At 33.8% G+C, this 17371-nt stretch overlaps 1 protein-coding gene across 1 annotated transcript in view; it reads right to left on the bottom strand.

Annotated features, from left to right (window-relative positions):
- Positions 1–17371, bottom strand: part of LOC128998517 (calexcitin-2) — an 81151-nt gene that overhangs the window by 56102 nt on the left and 7678 nt on the right. The window contains exon 2 of the mRNA XM_054424688.1: positions 13368–13440. Within this exon, the coding sequence (XP_054280663.1) occupies positions 13368–13382 (15 nt within the window). The 5' untranslated portion in view covers positions 13383–13440. The remainder of the gene's footprint in view (positions 1–13367; positions 13441–17371) is intronic.

Raw genomic sequence — 17371 nt, 5'->3', positions numbered from 1 at the left:
GCAATGACTAAATCATTACTTTTTTAATTTGACTCAAAAACAAACGCACGTTGCTTAGGCAACCACTACTCTATGACTTAAGATAATGGCAGCGTGTAGACTTTCCAACGAGCCTACTCCCACCACCCTCAGACGACCTGTCACTGAACAGTGTGCAGGAAATAGATAGGTTTTGCCGCATTTTTTAAATAAAACCTAGGCCAGAAAATATACTTTTAAATTAATGGTATATCTGAACTCAATAAAACACTTGAGACTAAACGTAATTGCTAAAATAGTACAAATCAACTTTCTCTCCGATCGGCGGATGCACAGTGTGTGAAAGAATTGTCACCGTGGGACAGGATGTTCACTTTGTACGATTTGGCGGAAATGGTTTAAATTATAGTTATAAGAACTGTTGTTACACAGTCAAGGAAACAGTGACAGTACCAAGCAAGATGAATGGACTGCCTATAGTTTGTTCAAATAACGAAGGTGGTCGGGGATGGGGCCTACCTGCAGTAAATGAATACAAACATTATGCATTGACGCAGGTAGGTCCCATCCCTCATTGCTTTCGTTATTTCAATAAACTATAGGGACAATCAGTATCGGTGGTAGATAGGTGAATAAGTGTAGTACAGTGCAACGTCATAAGTGCTATACCAGAGAAATATGTTTTGAGTTTTAAGAGATTATTTCACACCCTAAACTTAAATAATTACTTCATAAATAAACTGGTAATTTCTCCATAACTCTTTCTCCAAGTAAAAGCATTGAAAATTAATCTTGTAACCCACCCAAATCTATATTTTAATTTTAACTGTTTTCATGTTATTGAAATTTGAAAACACTTATTGGTAAATTATAAATTGGATAAGACTTGTTCAAATAAATGTAACCTTTATTTAAAATGTAAGAGATTTATTTGGCAATAAGCTACAAGTCATGCTAAAACAAAACCATTTTACATCGACCAATCATTCAGTTCCTGGTAGTCTACAAAATATTTCAGATTTTTATTTTATTATTATATTGTGCTTTTCCTACGTAGTAGATATTAAATAATATGAGTGGAGGATGGATTTTTTCGTGAAAAAGCACTAACAAATCTCATGACATGTCAAATCCAATATTTATGAATTTATATAGTTAATACAGTAAGGGATTTCTCTGTAACATCGCCTTTTCAGCTTCCCTAATAATTAACCATTTTTACGATTGAGGTGTCATTTGAAAGCATATGATTTAGCGAAGTGGCGAATTGTAACGAAAATGTAATATCCTTAAGAGCCTCGCCCCTTTCATTTACACTTATTATTTATTATTACTTATTATTTCATTTCAACTTTTTCTGGAGTTTACTTTCAAAGATCCAGTGTTGCTAACCAACTTTCTTTCACGGGCTGAATGTGAATTGTAACCTAACCTAACCTAACCTAACAGCTGATCTTCCAGGTAATTGTTTAACCACAGTCAGATTGTAAACAAGAGGTAAAACAGTTTATGAATATGTATTCTAAATAGGCTTACTTGAATAACTGTAATCTGACTGAGTGACTGTAAATAACTTTTCATGTTTTATGTTCAAAAGCAACAAATTTATTTATTGTTAATTAGTAGTTTTATTAACTTAATAACTGTATAAATCACACATAATCTTTGAAAAGTAAAGAGTGTTCCATAATTCGTTTGGCCTCGGAATCGAACCCTATAAAATGTGCAATTAGCGCCTGGTCCCCTTGTTTTTTTCATCTTAAATTCCCTGTGACTTGGTAAAACAAAGAATATAACGTGAAAATGTAAAGAAAAAGTTAAATTCTGGTAAGATGAATATCTTATCGAACACTATTCACATTTTTCAATACATATGGTGTCAACAAATTATTTACTTTCATTTTTTGTTGTTAGCCTCCGGATTACGTTGAATATATAAATTGGTTTAAATACCTGCTTCTATGTAATCCAATAGTTGCAAGGTCACGCAACTAGTTTCAACTTCATGTAGAAGTCATCTTCAGGCGCCCAGTGGATGTCAAAATCACTTCATCAGAAGGTCGTTGATACACATATTGTAAATTTAAACACAAGCACGTACACGAACATAGTTACGTAAAAAAGGTACATTAACAACGATTAGGAGACGAATAAAATTATAACTTAGGGATGATGCGTCACGACCGGTTGGATGTAGCGTCTAGACTGGATGTATAAGTGTATCGACGATCTTCTGATGAAGTGATTTTGACATCCACTGGACGCCTGATGATGACTTCTTTATGAAGTTGAAACTAGTTGAGTGACCTTGCAACTATTGGATTACACAGAAGCAGATATTTAAACCAATTTATAAATTATTTACATTACATTTCAAAACCATTTCCACCCCTTAACAATAAAAGAGGAGGTAAATTATTAATTGATATACAATAGTAATTATAAACAAATGACAATGATGTATGAAATCAGTGAAAAATTATAAAAATGTGTCATATCTGGTTCTATTTTACCCTAAGCTTACAACCATAATCGTAAGATTTTGGTAAAAATAATTGCTGTTGTGCAGTTAAATAAAATAAGTACAGTATTATAACTCTGTGAACATGTTTTTGTATAGTTATAACGTGAAAAATAACTGAGTCTACTTTTTAATGTGTAAGAAATTCTGAAAGAATGTGTAATATATTACGAAAAACACTAGAAATGTGTCAAACTGAATAACTTCCTAATTTCTATAGACGTGGATAGGAGGTATTAGGGAAAGTATACGTCCACGAGGCGAGTTTTAAAAACCCAAATCCTGTAATTCAAAGCGACGTATCCATGGTACTAAAAGAAGATTATGGAACTTTGTTTTGCAGTTTTATTCGGGCTGAAAGTAACCGTTCATCACATTCAATGGATGTTTTAATCCAGATTTAAAACATGTTTAATCATTCGAGTATTTGCTATATTTCTTAAAATCTAACATATAAAATGATTTAAATTTTTTCTTGGGGTTTACAACATTAATCGCAGAACGAGGTGCGGGTGTCAAACATAGAGATAAAATCATTTAACCAAACGAACACACAAAGAAAAAGTATGATTTAAAAAAATGCGAAATGCACTTCCAGTATCTTCAGTCAATAAAAGAAAAAATATAGGCCATAGATAACCCAGGGTAAAAGTTCTTACATTTATGGAGTCGATAATAATAATAATAGTAGTAATAATAATAGATAACAAAATTGTGTCACAAAGAAAATGGTATGTATACATTAGCTCTAACAAACTTCTAAAATTCTTCTAGTTTTGGGAAATATTTATAATTTAAGGCACATTTAAGAACATGTCAATCAGAAATCACCACTTACCATCTTGTAAATAAGTCTTGTGAGTTAACAGTATAAGCGTAAATATATGTTTTAAGTGTTAACTAGACGTATCTTTTATTTACTTTCCGTAATCAGTATAAAAACAAATAGTATAAAGAAATTAACTCCACTTGTGCCATGCTGAATTTGTGTAACCCATGTTGATTGTTTGCAACTGTTTTGTTAAACTAAATGGTAAACATTACAAAAAGATTGGCGTCGGGTACTGGTGGACTTGAAAAATGTTGTAACTGATACACAAAATTTAAATTGTGATTGTGGCATTCCTACTCTTAAAATTTACCCCTCCATAAAAAGAAGGATTATGGGTCAAAATCCGTTACGTGCCCACAACTCTTGTTTCCCAATTACACTTCTATACCTTATTGAATCCTTTTATAGGTAATAAACAATTAAAAAACAATATTTAGAAAAGGTTTTTGAGTTTGAGAAGTTTGGTCGAGGTAGGTTAGGTTAGAACAATGCCATCTTACCTATAAGCTAAACTAACCAACCAAACTTCCAGAACAACTTAAAACTTGCAGTAGTTATTATACTATTTTTTGTGTTTCCTATATACTGTAGAGTGTGATAAAATACCTTTATCTAAACATAGATTTTTTTATTTATTACCTATAAAAGGTTTCAACAAGTTATAGAAGTGTAATTGGATAAAATATAGTTGTGGGCACGTAACGGATTTTGACCAAATTATGAAAATCCGGCAAGTAGACATTCAGAATCGTAGGGCGAAAATCCCCTCACATTTTAATATAGGATTTTATTATAATGCCGCTTGTTTGCATTTATCTTTGTGAACAATTTTACATTTACCACCATGTCTAACTGGTCTTTCAGTTCCAAATTGTTCCACACTATCGGGTAGTGGTTGATAAAAATGTCGAAGGGGCCCAAAATGATATCCCTTCAAATAGTGAATGATTCCAAAATACTGTACCAGAAAAAATCTAAGTTTACCGATAAAAATCTATATATATGTATATTGGACGGAAATGTTGGGTAATTTGTTCACAATGTCTACGTAATTATTACAAATACATCGGAAACTGTTGTAATTTTTAATTGGAATGTATTGCTAGTGTAATGGGATCGAATTATTGTGCGATGGACGGATTTGATCCCAACATATGTTTTAGGTTTGGATCGCTTCTTTTAATGTCCCTTCTAGTAAGAAAATAAGTTTTTACGATTAAGAACGTTTCTGAAATGACACTTTTGAGTAAACTAACAAAAACAGTCGTAATATGGGGTCACTACTCACTATACACAAATTGAGGAATTGAACAGTATTTCCTCAATAGTTTTGATATCTAACAAAAATGCCACTTACTTAGAATCTGACACAACATATAAGCAAAGGGGCTGGAATGTAATAAGATTAATTCATGTTCGTCTACATACAAAGACACTATACTGGACTTGGGACTCTGTCATTTCTATTTGCAGCCAGCGAAAGCGATGTGTAATAGTGGCCGTACGTTTAAGATCGGCTGGGTCTTACGCAGTGTTATTAACAGATAACAATAGCGCTTGGCTCCAACAATCGGAGAAGCAGCTGCCCCCCCCCCCTTGACAAACGGTCCATAGTCAATGTGGTCACCTGGGAACCTTCAACAACCCAAACACTCATCACTTAAATCGGTGTATTTGTTATCCATAGATTTTATTTTTTTACTATTATTTTCTACAACAAACATTGAATGCTTTGTTCAAAATTACATGTTCAGGATTTCTAGACCTGATTTAAAACAAATTGTTTCGTTAGTACTTTGTGGGTGTAATAATATCATCATTTGTAAAAAAAAATTAATGTAAGCCCCTACTCAAATCTGCAATCAGGACTTAAATATGTTTATTATTTGTTATATTTTTATGACATTTGCTTGGAGAAAAATATATTTGTAAAATAAATTCTTGTCTTTTAAAAATTACATATTTTTTCCTAAGCCCAGTTAAATAAAGATAACATTTCAAAACTGTATTATTTTCCCACACTTTAGAAAATAATATCCCAATAAGTAATTTGAATATTATTTAAAAAAGTAAATTGTAAAATGCATTCCTTCTTGGTGAGAAAGTGTACTAATTGAAATTTTACCGAATTTACTCTGTAGGGAAGAAGCTATAGGGTGGTAAGAAATGAACCCGTAACAGTTTAATATTTATTTATTTATTGACGGAAAACTCCATTTTATATATGCATACAAAGTTTTTCATTTTGATGTGACATTAGGCTAAAAAACATTTAGTTCAAATTTAAATGTATACATATCTATTTACAGGGTGTCACAGATATGTGAGAGAGTCAATGCATACCATGTTTGGTATTTAACATGGATCAAAAATGTTCAGTAACTTTGGCTTACTGTATTTTAGCCATTGTCCACCATTTTGTAATATTTCAAAATATTAACATCTCAAAGCGTCTAGGTGATATTTTTATTAAACTCAGTATGGACTTGGTTTTGCTATAAAAAGTTGCTAAACTTTATATAATTAAAAATGGGACCATGAAAAAAACATTGAATCAAAGCTGTATACAAAATAAATTTAAAGTATTTTAAAAATAATAAATCCAATGACATTTGGATTGTAAAATTTGTGAATTGATAAAAAGACTTGCTTTTTTTATTTTAAAAAGTTGATAAGTTAAAAGTCATATCCCTTTCAGTTTTGCTACTATATTACATTTTGAGATTTTACCCATAAAACCCCCATAGAATAACGAAAAAACTGATTAAAAAGAACTAGTTTCGATTAAAATTAGTATGTTATCATCCCTTAAATTTTGAACAAAATGGTACAAATCCCTTTTCCGTAAAAATTACGGTTCAAAAGTTATTGTAACTTATGTTATTTAAAAAAAAAAACTGATTTTAGGAAAAGTGCCGATTTTTATTAAAATTATTTCATTAAAATGTTTTGATGGTCCTTATAATTCTAAAAAATAGTGCAAACAAAATAGCGCAACAAAAATTGCTGTAACAATAAGGTTCAAAAGTTATTGCAACTTTTGTGAGTTTCTCCTATAAAATATCATAGTTACGCCCACTGCTTACCCACGATAAAGTTTGTTGGCAAGCTTATGGGAGTAAGGATGTCAGATTGCTGATACCGTTGATTTTCATTTTAAGACATTTAAGCTTTGTTCTCAATGATTTTGTATTTACATTTCTTTACATTTAAATTTGATTTATTGTTTAATGAATTAATCTAATAAACCAACATGAAGATAACCACATTGGTATATTTATTTTAAAATAATGAGCTATTCAAGTTTAAATATGTTCAGGATAGATATTTTTTCTTCAAGGAATTACCGTGAACGCCAGAGGAGAACCACCAAGGGTGGGAATCGTTCACAGGAATGTACCAGGACGAGGGCGAGCACTGGGTAAACGTAAGTGTGGCCCCGGGTGACTGGGGTAGAGATTTAGTCCTCGACTGTAGGTTATACCCGTTTGCGGATGTGTTTCTGGACCTTCCCTTGCCACACAGTGAGCTGGAAAGCATACTTAATGGCTTGCTACTGTACAAACCCCCCACCACATTGAATACAAGCTGGAATTAGCAATAAATAAGGTTGAACTGGAGTGAAACCCTTTCAGATGTAGCTCCACGGAACAGAGAGAGTTCAATCTTCTAATTAAGGTAATGGGCCTCATCAAGAAAATGGGCCAAACCAACGTTGAACGGTCCAAGAAGGACAGCCTTCCGAAGGCAAATGGTCATGTTGCCCATGTTCTTAATATGAAAAGCTTTAGGAGATATAATCTGGTTGATGAATGGGGCCTTGTGGACCTGGATTTGGTCCCAAAACCAATTGAAAAGGGAAGAAACGGAAGGGAACTGGTAAGAAGCTCGCCACTAGGTAGCCCCAAAATGCTCAGGTTGAACAAACAGATGCCGTTATATGCTGAGTCAAAGGGCCAATTACAAGGCCATCAAAATGACTGCTCCTACTGGAAAAAAATCGTACTGCAAAGAAGCGTCTTCATCCAACCGAAGAGCGTGACTCAGTCCCAACGGCATTTCTTTCCTGATGTGAGCAGCATTAAAGACACAGCACCATGAAATGTACATAACTGAGGGAAGAAGCTTACCTGTAGGAACAAGGGAAGCTGAGGTGGGTAAAGGCTGCTTGTGATAAAAACAGAAATGTAGCTGACCTTATTCGATGAAGGAGGTAGATTATTAAGAAAAATAAACCCAGGTCGAGAGAGCCCATGGCTGAGGGGATGAGGCAACGTTGTCCAGCCAGCCCTTAGGGAATGGATATTTTGAGGTCAGCTCAAGACTAAGGCCAAAGTGTGGGAGACGGATACCATCGTCAAGTCGATAAGACGTACTCAGAACGCGGAAGTTCTGCTTGAACTTGGGGAATCTGATGACCAGGCTGCTAAGGAAGTTGAAGAGGCTTTGGGGGACAAGGATACCATTAGATATCTCAAGCTTAGGACTTGGAAAAATTGTGAAGGCCATCCCAGAGATCCCGAAAGCCTACTCCTTGAAATTATGGCTAGCAAGGCAACTCAAGGGCACAACGCACGGCGGTCGCTAAAAGGTAAAACAAAGATGACAGCAAGTTGCTGAATCTCAAACATTTGAGAGTCGGATGGGCCAACTCCAGGCTCAGACGGAGGGTGGATACGGCTGGGAAACCTTTGGAAAAGATTATTCACTCACAGCTAACGTCCACCATGGAATCTGCCGGAGACTTGTCTCCCCATCAGTACGACTTTAGAAAGGGACGGGCAAAAATCCACACGATATTGAAGTACAAACAGCAGTCAAGCGTGCCAAGTTGTAAAACCACTTCCCTCACCGTGTTGTGCTTCTTGTGACTCCAGATGTCAAGAATGCCTTTAACTCAACAAGATGGGTCAATAAGTTAAACGTGATAAAGAACATCTTCCACATTCCAGAGTATATTTAGAGGCTCATTGAGGACTACATGCGCTGCAGGACTCTTATGTACTGGACCAAAGATGGATCGTGAACGATGGATGCCATTTCCGGTGTAGCGCATGGTCTGATACTCAGCCATGATCTGTGAAACGCTGCTTCTGACAGCCTTCTGAAATCCGAGATGCTAGAGGAGAGTGTTTTAGCTGGGTACGCCAATGTCGTCGCAACCCTAATCATTGCACGCAACGTTGAGCTGGTCCAGGTCATATGCGTCGTAAATGTATGTGTGTGTCATCGTCTAAATGTGTGTGTTGCTGCTCTTGGTAAGGTCATGGCCAATGTTGGGAATCCTCAGTCCATCCAAAGAAGACTTTTTCCTCCGTGCTTTTTACTGTTCTCAGGTTGTAGGTGGACAGGTGCAACAAGGAGGTGTTTCAGTTGAAGTTTGCACGAGTGCATCGTTACGTGGCACTCAGGGTCAAGAATTCCAAACCAGCTGTTCTGGTCAATGGCAACAGTGTATTATTTACGTCGCGGTTGATCCTAAAAAAAATCACCATGAACCGACACCGATCGTGAAAGTCTACGTAAGAAGAATGGACTGCTAGACTCAACAGACAGGTCTAACCCATAACCATGGGTGGAACGGTGGAATGGTGAGGTTGACTACACAACTACACACTTCTTTTCAGGTCACGTCTATTTTCACTCGTATCTGAACTTGACATTCGATGGTCAAGTCCGGTTCCCCGACTACATATAGCCCGGGTATTCCCGACGTTCCCGAGTGTTCTTTTGCTGCCCATGTTGACATTTGCTTCGCCTGGAGTCCATTCAACATCTTAAGCTTAAGCTTAAGCTCTTAAGGTGCTTCAGGGTGCTTTCGGTTGGATCGGTTTGTAAGATCATGATTAAGGGTGAGGACAACATCTTCCAATTCAAAAAGAATTACTGAGATTGGATTTCATTTTATGTCGTGTAAGAAGCGAACGGCTAGACATGGAACGCGAACAAACTCGGTCTAGTTCTGACGAAGTGCGAGACGAGTGTTGCCAGGCTAGTTTCCAAAGGGCAGAGGATGTTTAGAGGGGGTGTTACCCGTAGTAGTCCAATACTACAAGCCGACCTTAGGTGTAAACGCATTCTCCTCTCTCTTTATAAAATAACAATATTGAAATTCATAAGAAATTCAAGGGCTATCAAGGGTTTGCTGTCTGTTCAAATCACTACAAAACTGTTATGAAAACCATATACTGTAAATTTCAATTAGTGTCGCGTTTTTCTTGGACTCTTACATATATCACGTATAAAAAAAAGTATTGCAATAATATTCTTAAGTTTTACTAAATAATTCCGTAATAAAGATGAGGGGAATACGTCTTTTACTGATTTTCGTTTTTCTTCTTACCTCTAATGTGAGATACAAAGATTTCTAAATCAGGAATGCTATTTAAATTATTTTATCTTTTAATTTTTATATAGAATGAAAAATAGCGGATGTAAATTTTTATTCAGAGCAACAGTTTGAGAGATGATATGAATTGTTGAGTCATATTCGGATATAACAATAATAATAATTCATCATATTTTATTTAAAACAACAAGGCTCCATTAGTATGTCAAATACATTTGTATTCACATTTTCGTCCTCTTTTATATACTTTCCTTCGTAAAAAAATGTCAAAATAAAATAGTCAAGACTTGACGATTGTCCTACAGTCAAACGTTGCTTACGACAGTTTCGTAGTGTGCCTGTTAATTAATATTGTTTACCTATTGTTTACTACTGTGTATGCTCATACGATCACAATATTCAGTACTTTGGTATTATCCGGAGGCCACCCTTAAACAGCGCGCTGCGGCGGTTATGTTAGGTTGGGTTATCATAAATATGTTTGTAGGACTTTCCTCGTTTCGTTATGAATCGAACGATATCAGATGAGTCATATTTTCGCACGCCAAATCCCCTCAAGTAGGCCAAGATCAGGCCAATGACCAAAGCGCGCACATCAACTGCCACCGCCTGTATCTGGGGTATTTGGTGGGCTCATCTGGCTCATCTGGTATCTTTTGATGCATAACGAAACGAGGAAAGTCCTACAAACATATTTATGATAACCCAACCTAACATAACCGCCGTAGCGCACTGTATATCTACTTGGCGGAGTACATGTGGCAGCTAGCGGCGGCGACGCATTCAACTCAATCCTCGCCGACATCGCTGCCTTCTGGGAGGCTGAACTCAAAAGCCGCTAATCGCCAATATGTCAAATTTGGACGGTAAGTCAATTAAAGTATGTTATTTCCAATTATGTAGTTATTTTTGGTCTCCGGTAAAAATCTCTCTAAAATAAGTGGCCTCCTAATAATACCAAAGTTCCCAATATTCCTGTAGAAATATAAACCCAAAGCTGGAATCCTCAGTAATTTATAACAAATGCTATTATGATGAAACGTGCTAAGGTAAATATATTAATTAGTTTGTGTATAGTTTTCATAGATATTGATATTTTTTCGATATTTAGTTTGATTTGAATTTAGCAATATCCTAGGTTCAAAACAAAAATTGTACACCATTCACCATTAACTGTTGTTATAACTAACTACTGATTTAAAATCACCTTTTGTTATAACTGCTCAATAGTCTACTTGATTATAGGTGTTTAATCTAAACTAATTGTCAATTAGATTTTATGACAATTGTATCCGTTTTTTTTGTTTTTTATTTGCCTTCTGTTATATTAAAGGTTTTAGTTGCTTGCTTATATACAGGGTGACAAATAAGTCCTAGGACAACTTAATAGCTTTAAAACAGAAAGAGATATTTCAACCAAATTTGGCATGTCATTACTGTACTGGTACTAGTAAGCTTACTGACGCTGTGTGATCGGATGTCACCAATGAGGGAGACGGTGCATAGAGAGTAAGTTGAAAATCTTAAAGTTAAACATAGATTTATATGTACATCAAACTAATGGTCTTATTGAACCAAAAACAATGCCACAAACCGGACCTCAAATGAACAATCGAGTCAAAAATGACAGCTGTTCAAAGATTTATTGAATCTGCCATACTCAGTTGTTCTTTTGAGCTCAAATTTGCGGCATTGTGTTCTCCTAATAAAGACCTTCAACCTGATGTGCATATCGACCTATGTTTACGTTTTTGATTTTCTTCTGTCCTCAAGGGGGCTAGCGGCCTGAGCACACCTGAGTACATAGCATTGCAAATTCAATGTTTAAACAGCTGTCATTTTTTACTCGATTATTTGAGGTCCGGTTTGTGACATTGTTTTTAGTTTAACAAGACCATTAGTTTGATGTACATATCAACCTATGTTTGCCTTTAAGATTTTCAACTTACTCCCTATGAGCTGTCTCCCATTGGTGACATCTGATCACCATGTACACAATTAAGTAGCTTACTATTACCAGTAACGTCATGCCAAATTTGGTTGTGATATCTCTTTTAATTTTTGTTGTACTAAGACTTAATTATCAGCATGTATATAATTTAAATAGATTATTGGTAAATTTTATGGAAATTATTCGGTTTATTTATGTTTAATATAAGGTATGCAATAACAACTAAAGATATATAAAATGTGGTGCTCAATTATGTGTACCCATCTACCATTTAATTTTTTCAACTTTCTTTATTCACTATCTTTCTAAACAATGTAATATACGAGTATAATTTTTCAATTAAATAAAAATAATAAACGTAAAAATAATTAATATCAATTTATAATAAATTATTTGTACCTTTATATTAATTTTTGTAGTTTATAAAAATAAAAATTATTTTAATCAATTAATAAATAGATTATTATAAATCATGACAAATATTTCTAACTAAATTATATTATTACTTATAAATATATAATACATTATATTTATTATTGTATAACTATAGAAATGTTGATACAATACGAACATGAATTGTAAAAAAATTAATTATCTTAACCAAATTGCCTATTAAACCTAATTATATTCCTCGGAAAACTTCGAAGTTTATTTATTGTATATTTAGAGGTGTGGTGATTTACCTACCGAAGATTTCGAAGCTAATTTCCTCTCTTATTTTTGTAAATCAATGTAGACCTAAATCTCAAAGTTTGAACTTATGTCTTATTAAAACCTTAAATTGAATCTCAATCATTTCATTTATGAAATGAATTATGTTCCCATAGAAGAGTGAATTTAACACTCATAAAGTAAACACACGTAAAACCACTTCAAGTAAAAGTGTGTTAATACGTAAAAACGCACTGCATAAAGAATAATTGCAAAACGCCAAATAAAAATTTACCAAACAAAAGCAGCAAAACACTCAAAATCGTATTAACAAATCATTGCAAAAAACAGCGAAAACAAGAAGAACACGCCAGATAGCTTAACAATCGTGATTAAAATAAAGAGATGTAAAACCAAAGTTAAAATCAACTAATGGTATTTAATTTTTCAAAATTATTATTAATTAATAGTAACACTTTCACTGTACAAAAACCCCCATTCTTGAAGTACAAATATAAAAATCAAAGGAAAATTAAAATAATAAAATAGAAATTTATAATTGTTATTTGTAAATTTATTAAATTCAGCCACTTTTCCATACCAATTATGTAAAATTTATAAATATTTGCAAAAACAGAATGAGATTAGTCACACACACTTGGTATGTGACCATGGCCCAATGCTAATACAAGGCAGAGTCGAGATAAAATTGGCAACGTCGCACTCCCGTCCTACTGAAACAGCTGTTGCACTTCATAATGGAGCTTCTGCGCAATAATTGTGTTTTGTTGTTACCATGACAACAGGCCGGTGCGACGTTGCCACACAAACTCCACCGTCTCATATCAGAGGTTATGATGTAGGTTTTCAGAGTAACAAATCGGTGTTCAAATAAAATAATGTAAAAGTTTAAAATGTTGAAAACAAAACAGCAATATCCACAATCAGGAAACAAGTCATGTTGTTTTTAGTCCTGAAAGGCCAACACCAGACAGTACACAGAGTTCTTTGACTCCAACATTCCACCACCACATACGTGCAAAACCAACCCAGCAGCGTCAATCTGAAATACAAGGAGATTTACCCAATCGGACCACATGTTGAACTGTTCGGTGCCTGCGACGTGGAGGTGTACTGTAGGAACGCCTTGTCTTGGCCTTGCAAAATAAACTTCAATCAAAATATACTCCATAGAATAATAAAAATAATATTCACTATAAAAAACTAAATAAGTCGAATAAAAATAGCTATACTAACACAAGTGTAATTGTTTGGTCCCCAAAACTACGGAGGTACACAATTTAAAAATAAACTTAAAGAATTAAACTTTTCAGTAAGTTAAATATAACTTAACAGTATACAGTATATGCATGGGTGTTTAAAAATATTATAGACACAACACAATGATAATGTAGATATATACTGTAAAATGTCCCATTGCTCTTTTATGAAATAAAATTGCTGAATCGACAGCAACTAGAAATATGCTGACTAGAACTAGAAACAGTACTGTAGGGTCTTTTAGAGAAGACCTTGCCTAATTTCTTTAGAAAGCTAGTTCAATAAAATATTGCTTGACCGATCCATTGATACGTTTGACTTTGATAAAGGTGGGCTTTAGAGAACACATTTATTGATAAAGATACTACAAAAGATAGCTAATTTTGATTTGGGCTATTAGAACTAGGTTTAGGCAAAATACCAGGGCCACGGTTTGCATGCTACGAGCTATGGGCCCAAAAGATATATTTCGCCCCCCTTGAGTGAACTTTTCTATTCCTTTTGCCCCCAATAAACCTAAAATATTTTGACATTTACGTGCCCAGGACCTATTTATTATATTTAATATATTATCCATGAGCTATATACTGTTTTTATGAAAACCATTTCAATAAATATTTTATAACAGCGAAACATTGTATACAATGCTATATTTCACTCCCTATTACAGTAATGATGCAGGATTTAATACCATAAAAACAATGGCATAGAGTATAATTCAGAGGTACTACAGTTTTCTATAAGCTCAAACACCTGTTAATCTTTGTTAAGCCACGTTTAATAAAAGAGCTTTCTCCAGTTCAAGAATTTTACCTACATTTAAAAGGTTCATTATTTTTGTCATTAACATCGTAATACCGCACTTGGCTTACTTTCTCTGTTTCAAATTGGCTATGCAATGTTTATTTTCTGTAATATCATTATAATACTTTAATTTTATGAAATATCATAAATATATTTACTTTATACAATTATTACCTATTACTCAAAACATAAACGTTTAAGAGGGACGAATAGGTCAAAACAATATAAACTATTACAATAAGTATCTCAACAAAAAGTTCAAATCGAAAGGGTACAAAGTATTTTTTATGTAATAAAACATTCAATCGGACGAGTCAATGGTCTACCACTTATAGTCTTGCTAAATATAGTAGACTTCGGCAAGTTAATTAAGACCTGTATAATTCTGTATCGTTGTCAAAATAATTATGATTAGGATGTCGTCGGACTCAGCGAGGAGTCGGTTCAACCGAGGTCAGATTAGCGAGGTTCTACCAAGGACTTAAAACAAATGTGCTATTTCATTTGAAAAAGCCAAATTTTAATCTTGTTCTTAGTTTATAACTGGCTTGCGAATTAAATAAAATGTTTAGTCATGTGAGAAGCACATGAAGTAAGATGTGCCCGTTCTAGCGAGTCATAATAGTTTGTTCCTTGGGGTAAAGTAAACAGGTTTGGAACTAAAGTAGGCCACCATCTTAAATTGTCTTGTAATAAATTGTAAAAATAAATGTATTTCAATAACGTGTTATTTAACGATCGTGAGCCTATTTTACTGTAGAAATACATATCACGTACATAGGCTTCGCCTATTATAACTTTTAAATCGAAGAAACAATATTACAATATTACCTTTACTTCAAAAGGTTATCTTGAGAAAATTAAAAAAAAAAATACGTATTATGACATAATGTTCACTACATGGCCTCTAAAGTCTGTTTTTTTACGAATAATTATAGGTAAATAAACTACTGAACTATAGGTACTACAATTGTACAGAAACCTAGCGTATTTGTAAACAGCTGATAGATATATTCAACAGCTGTTTTTTAACAGTTTATGATCGAAATCTAAAATATTTGTTTATTCTAACCCTCTATCTGGGCCACTAATTTTCACTATGAACTAGCATAGTCCGGTAACAACGACATATCATAGTCAGAAAACTGTTCAATACTATGAAACTTAAACCATCAGAAAAATTAGAATCTGGCTAGGAATTTGTTGATACAAAATTATCCAGTGACATCATTATTCAATTCAAATAAGTGATTTAAACTATTGTTCTTTTGGAAAAAATTCAAGATATGGTAAAAGAAAAAACAGCTGTTTTGTCAGCTAGAATTATAACTACAAACCAAGGAGAAACGATGGTGTAAAATAGCAACCAAAATTATACAACCCAAAACTCGTAACCTGAGTGTTATTTTTTAGCTTGTAGATCGGCCAGAAACTCATTTAAGAGAAGTATATGTTTTTAACCCTTAGCGGTAATGATTTGCGTATATGTTAACTATGATTTATGAAGATTTTGCGTATGATTTTGATGTAGTGTTATCTTTGTCAATAAAAACTTGAACTTGAACTTGCTATCCTTGCAGATTCTAAAAGGGACTTCAAGCAATCGTAGGTTTCATTTCAGTTAGGGTTAACATTCTAGGAGTGGGTTAAACAATCGTACTAAAAGAGCCTGGAAGTTGGAGATGAAAGTTTCACAGCTGTTCGATTGTTACACAGCTGATAGCCTCTCTCCCGCCAAAAGTTGGTAAATAATACATCGCTTGAGGCGTCCCGGAGCGCCTTGGCCCGTCCCATTTTCAAACAACGCCGATTTCATGCCTTGCCAAATAATATGGTCTGCAGTTTAGGACGAAATTACAAAAAGGATGTCGACTTTGATGTTATCGTTACAGTTTTGGTCTCTATTATACTTGAGAAGTTTTAAAGTCATTTACAACTATTGTAAAATGTTTAAAAAGTCAAAAAGTTTGTATTTTTAAGACAACTACTTTAACGTGCTGCAACGTTTGTGTAGTTCAAGAAAGCTTGGCGTCACCAGTCTAACATTTATATTAGATTAAGATTTTCCAAGGATTACAATTTTAATTGGAGCAATGCTCCATTCTCAATTTTCTGAGATCGACAGATAGTAACAAACACAAAAAATAGACTGACAACGACGCAAGGTGCGTAATCTATACTATAGTCATTGAATCGATCTTGAAAGATGAAAGAATGGTTACATTTTACTACTTTGAAACTAAATAGGAGACATTAGCGTTTAAAGAGCGTATGAGTTTATTTTTCTTCCAAACTGTTCTAGAACATGTAAATCTAATTATTGTAATTTATAAAGATGAATTTAGTACTAGACTAGTAGTACATTAAACAAAAAATTGTAGTTGATTTTGAATGATTTTTGTCTGACATTAGTTTGAGTGATCTGTACATATAACTGTCTATTTATGTACTATATAGGCCTGCAAATAATTAGAAAGTATATTTTTAAAATCACCGTTCTTCCTTGTCTACTTTTGACCAGATAATAAACTCAATTGCAAAATGTGTTAGCCTTAACTTTGTTAGCAGGCAATACAACTGTCAATTACACATAAATAACTACTTGGTTAATGATTTAGTTCTATCACAATCAAATCAATAACAAACTTCCCTTTGAGGCAGCTATTTGTAAAGAAATAGTTTAAGTCCTAGTTTCCAAACCATTGCAGTAAATGTTGTTATTTCATATCCAGATATTAAAATGAATTGGTAATATATCAAAATAAGGGTTATTCAGAAGATTTTATAAATTGTATATGCGCGACTGTATTAAATGACACAAATGTCTACTGTACAATATCTGTATGTAATTGTGATCTAGTGGGCCGTGGCTGTGGGGTTTATAGTTATGATCGCTGTAAAAGTACTTGCGATAAAGTTGTAAGATTAAAGATCATAAACTACTTAAAACTCTCACAACATGTTCCCTTGGATGCAATATTCGGTTATTCAGAAGATTTTAGA

Source organism: Macrosteles quadrilineatus, unplaced genomic scaffold, assembly GCF_028750875.1.
Source record: "Macrosteles quadrilineatus isolate MER2022 unplaced genomic scaffold, UCM_ALF_1.0 Scaffold_7__1_contigs__length_78375512, whole genome shotgun sequence".
NCBI classification, from domain to species: Eukaryota; Metazoa; Arthropoda; class Insecta; order Hemiptera; family Cicadellidae; genus Macrosteles; species Macrosteles quadrilineatus.
This window is presented reverse-complemented; position numbering and strand designations above follow the sequence as displayed.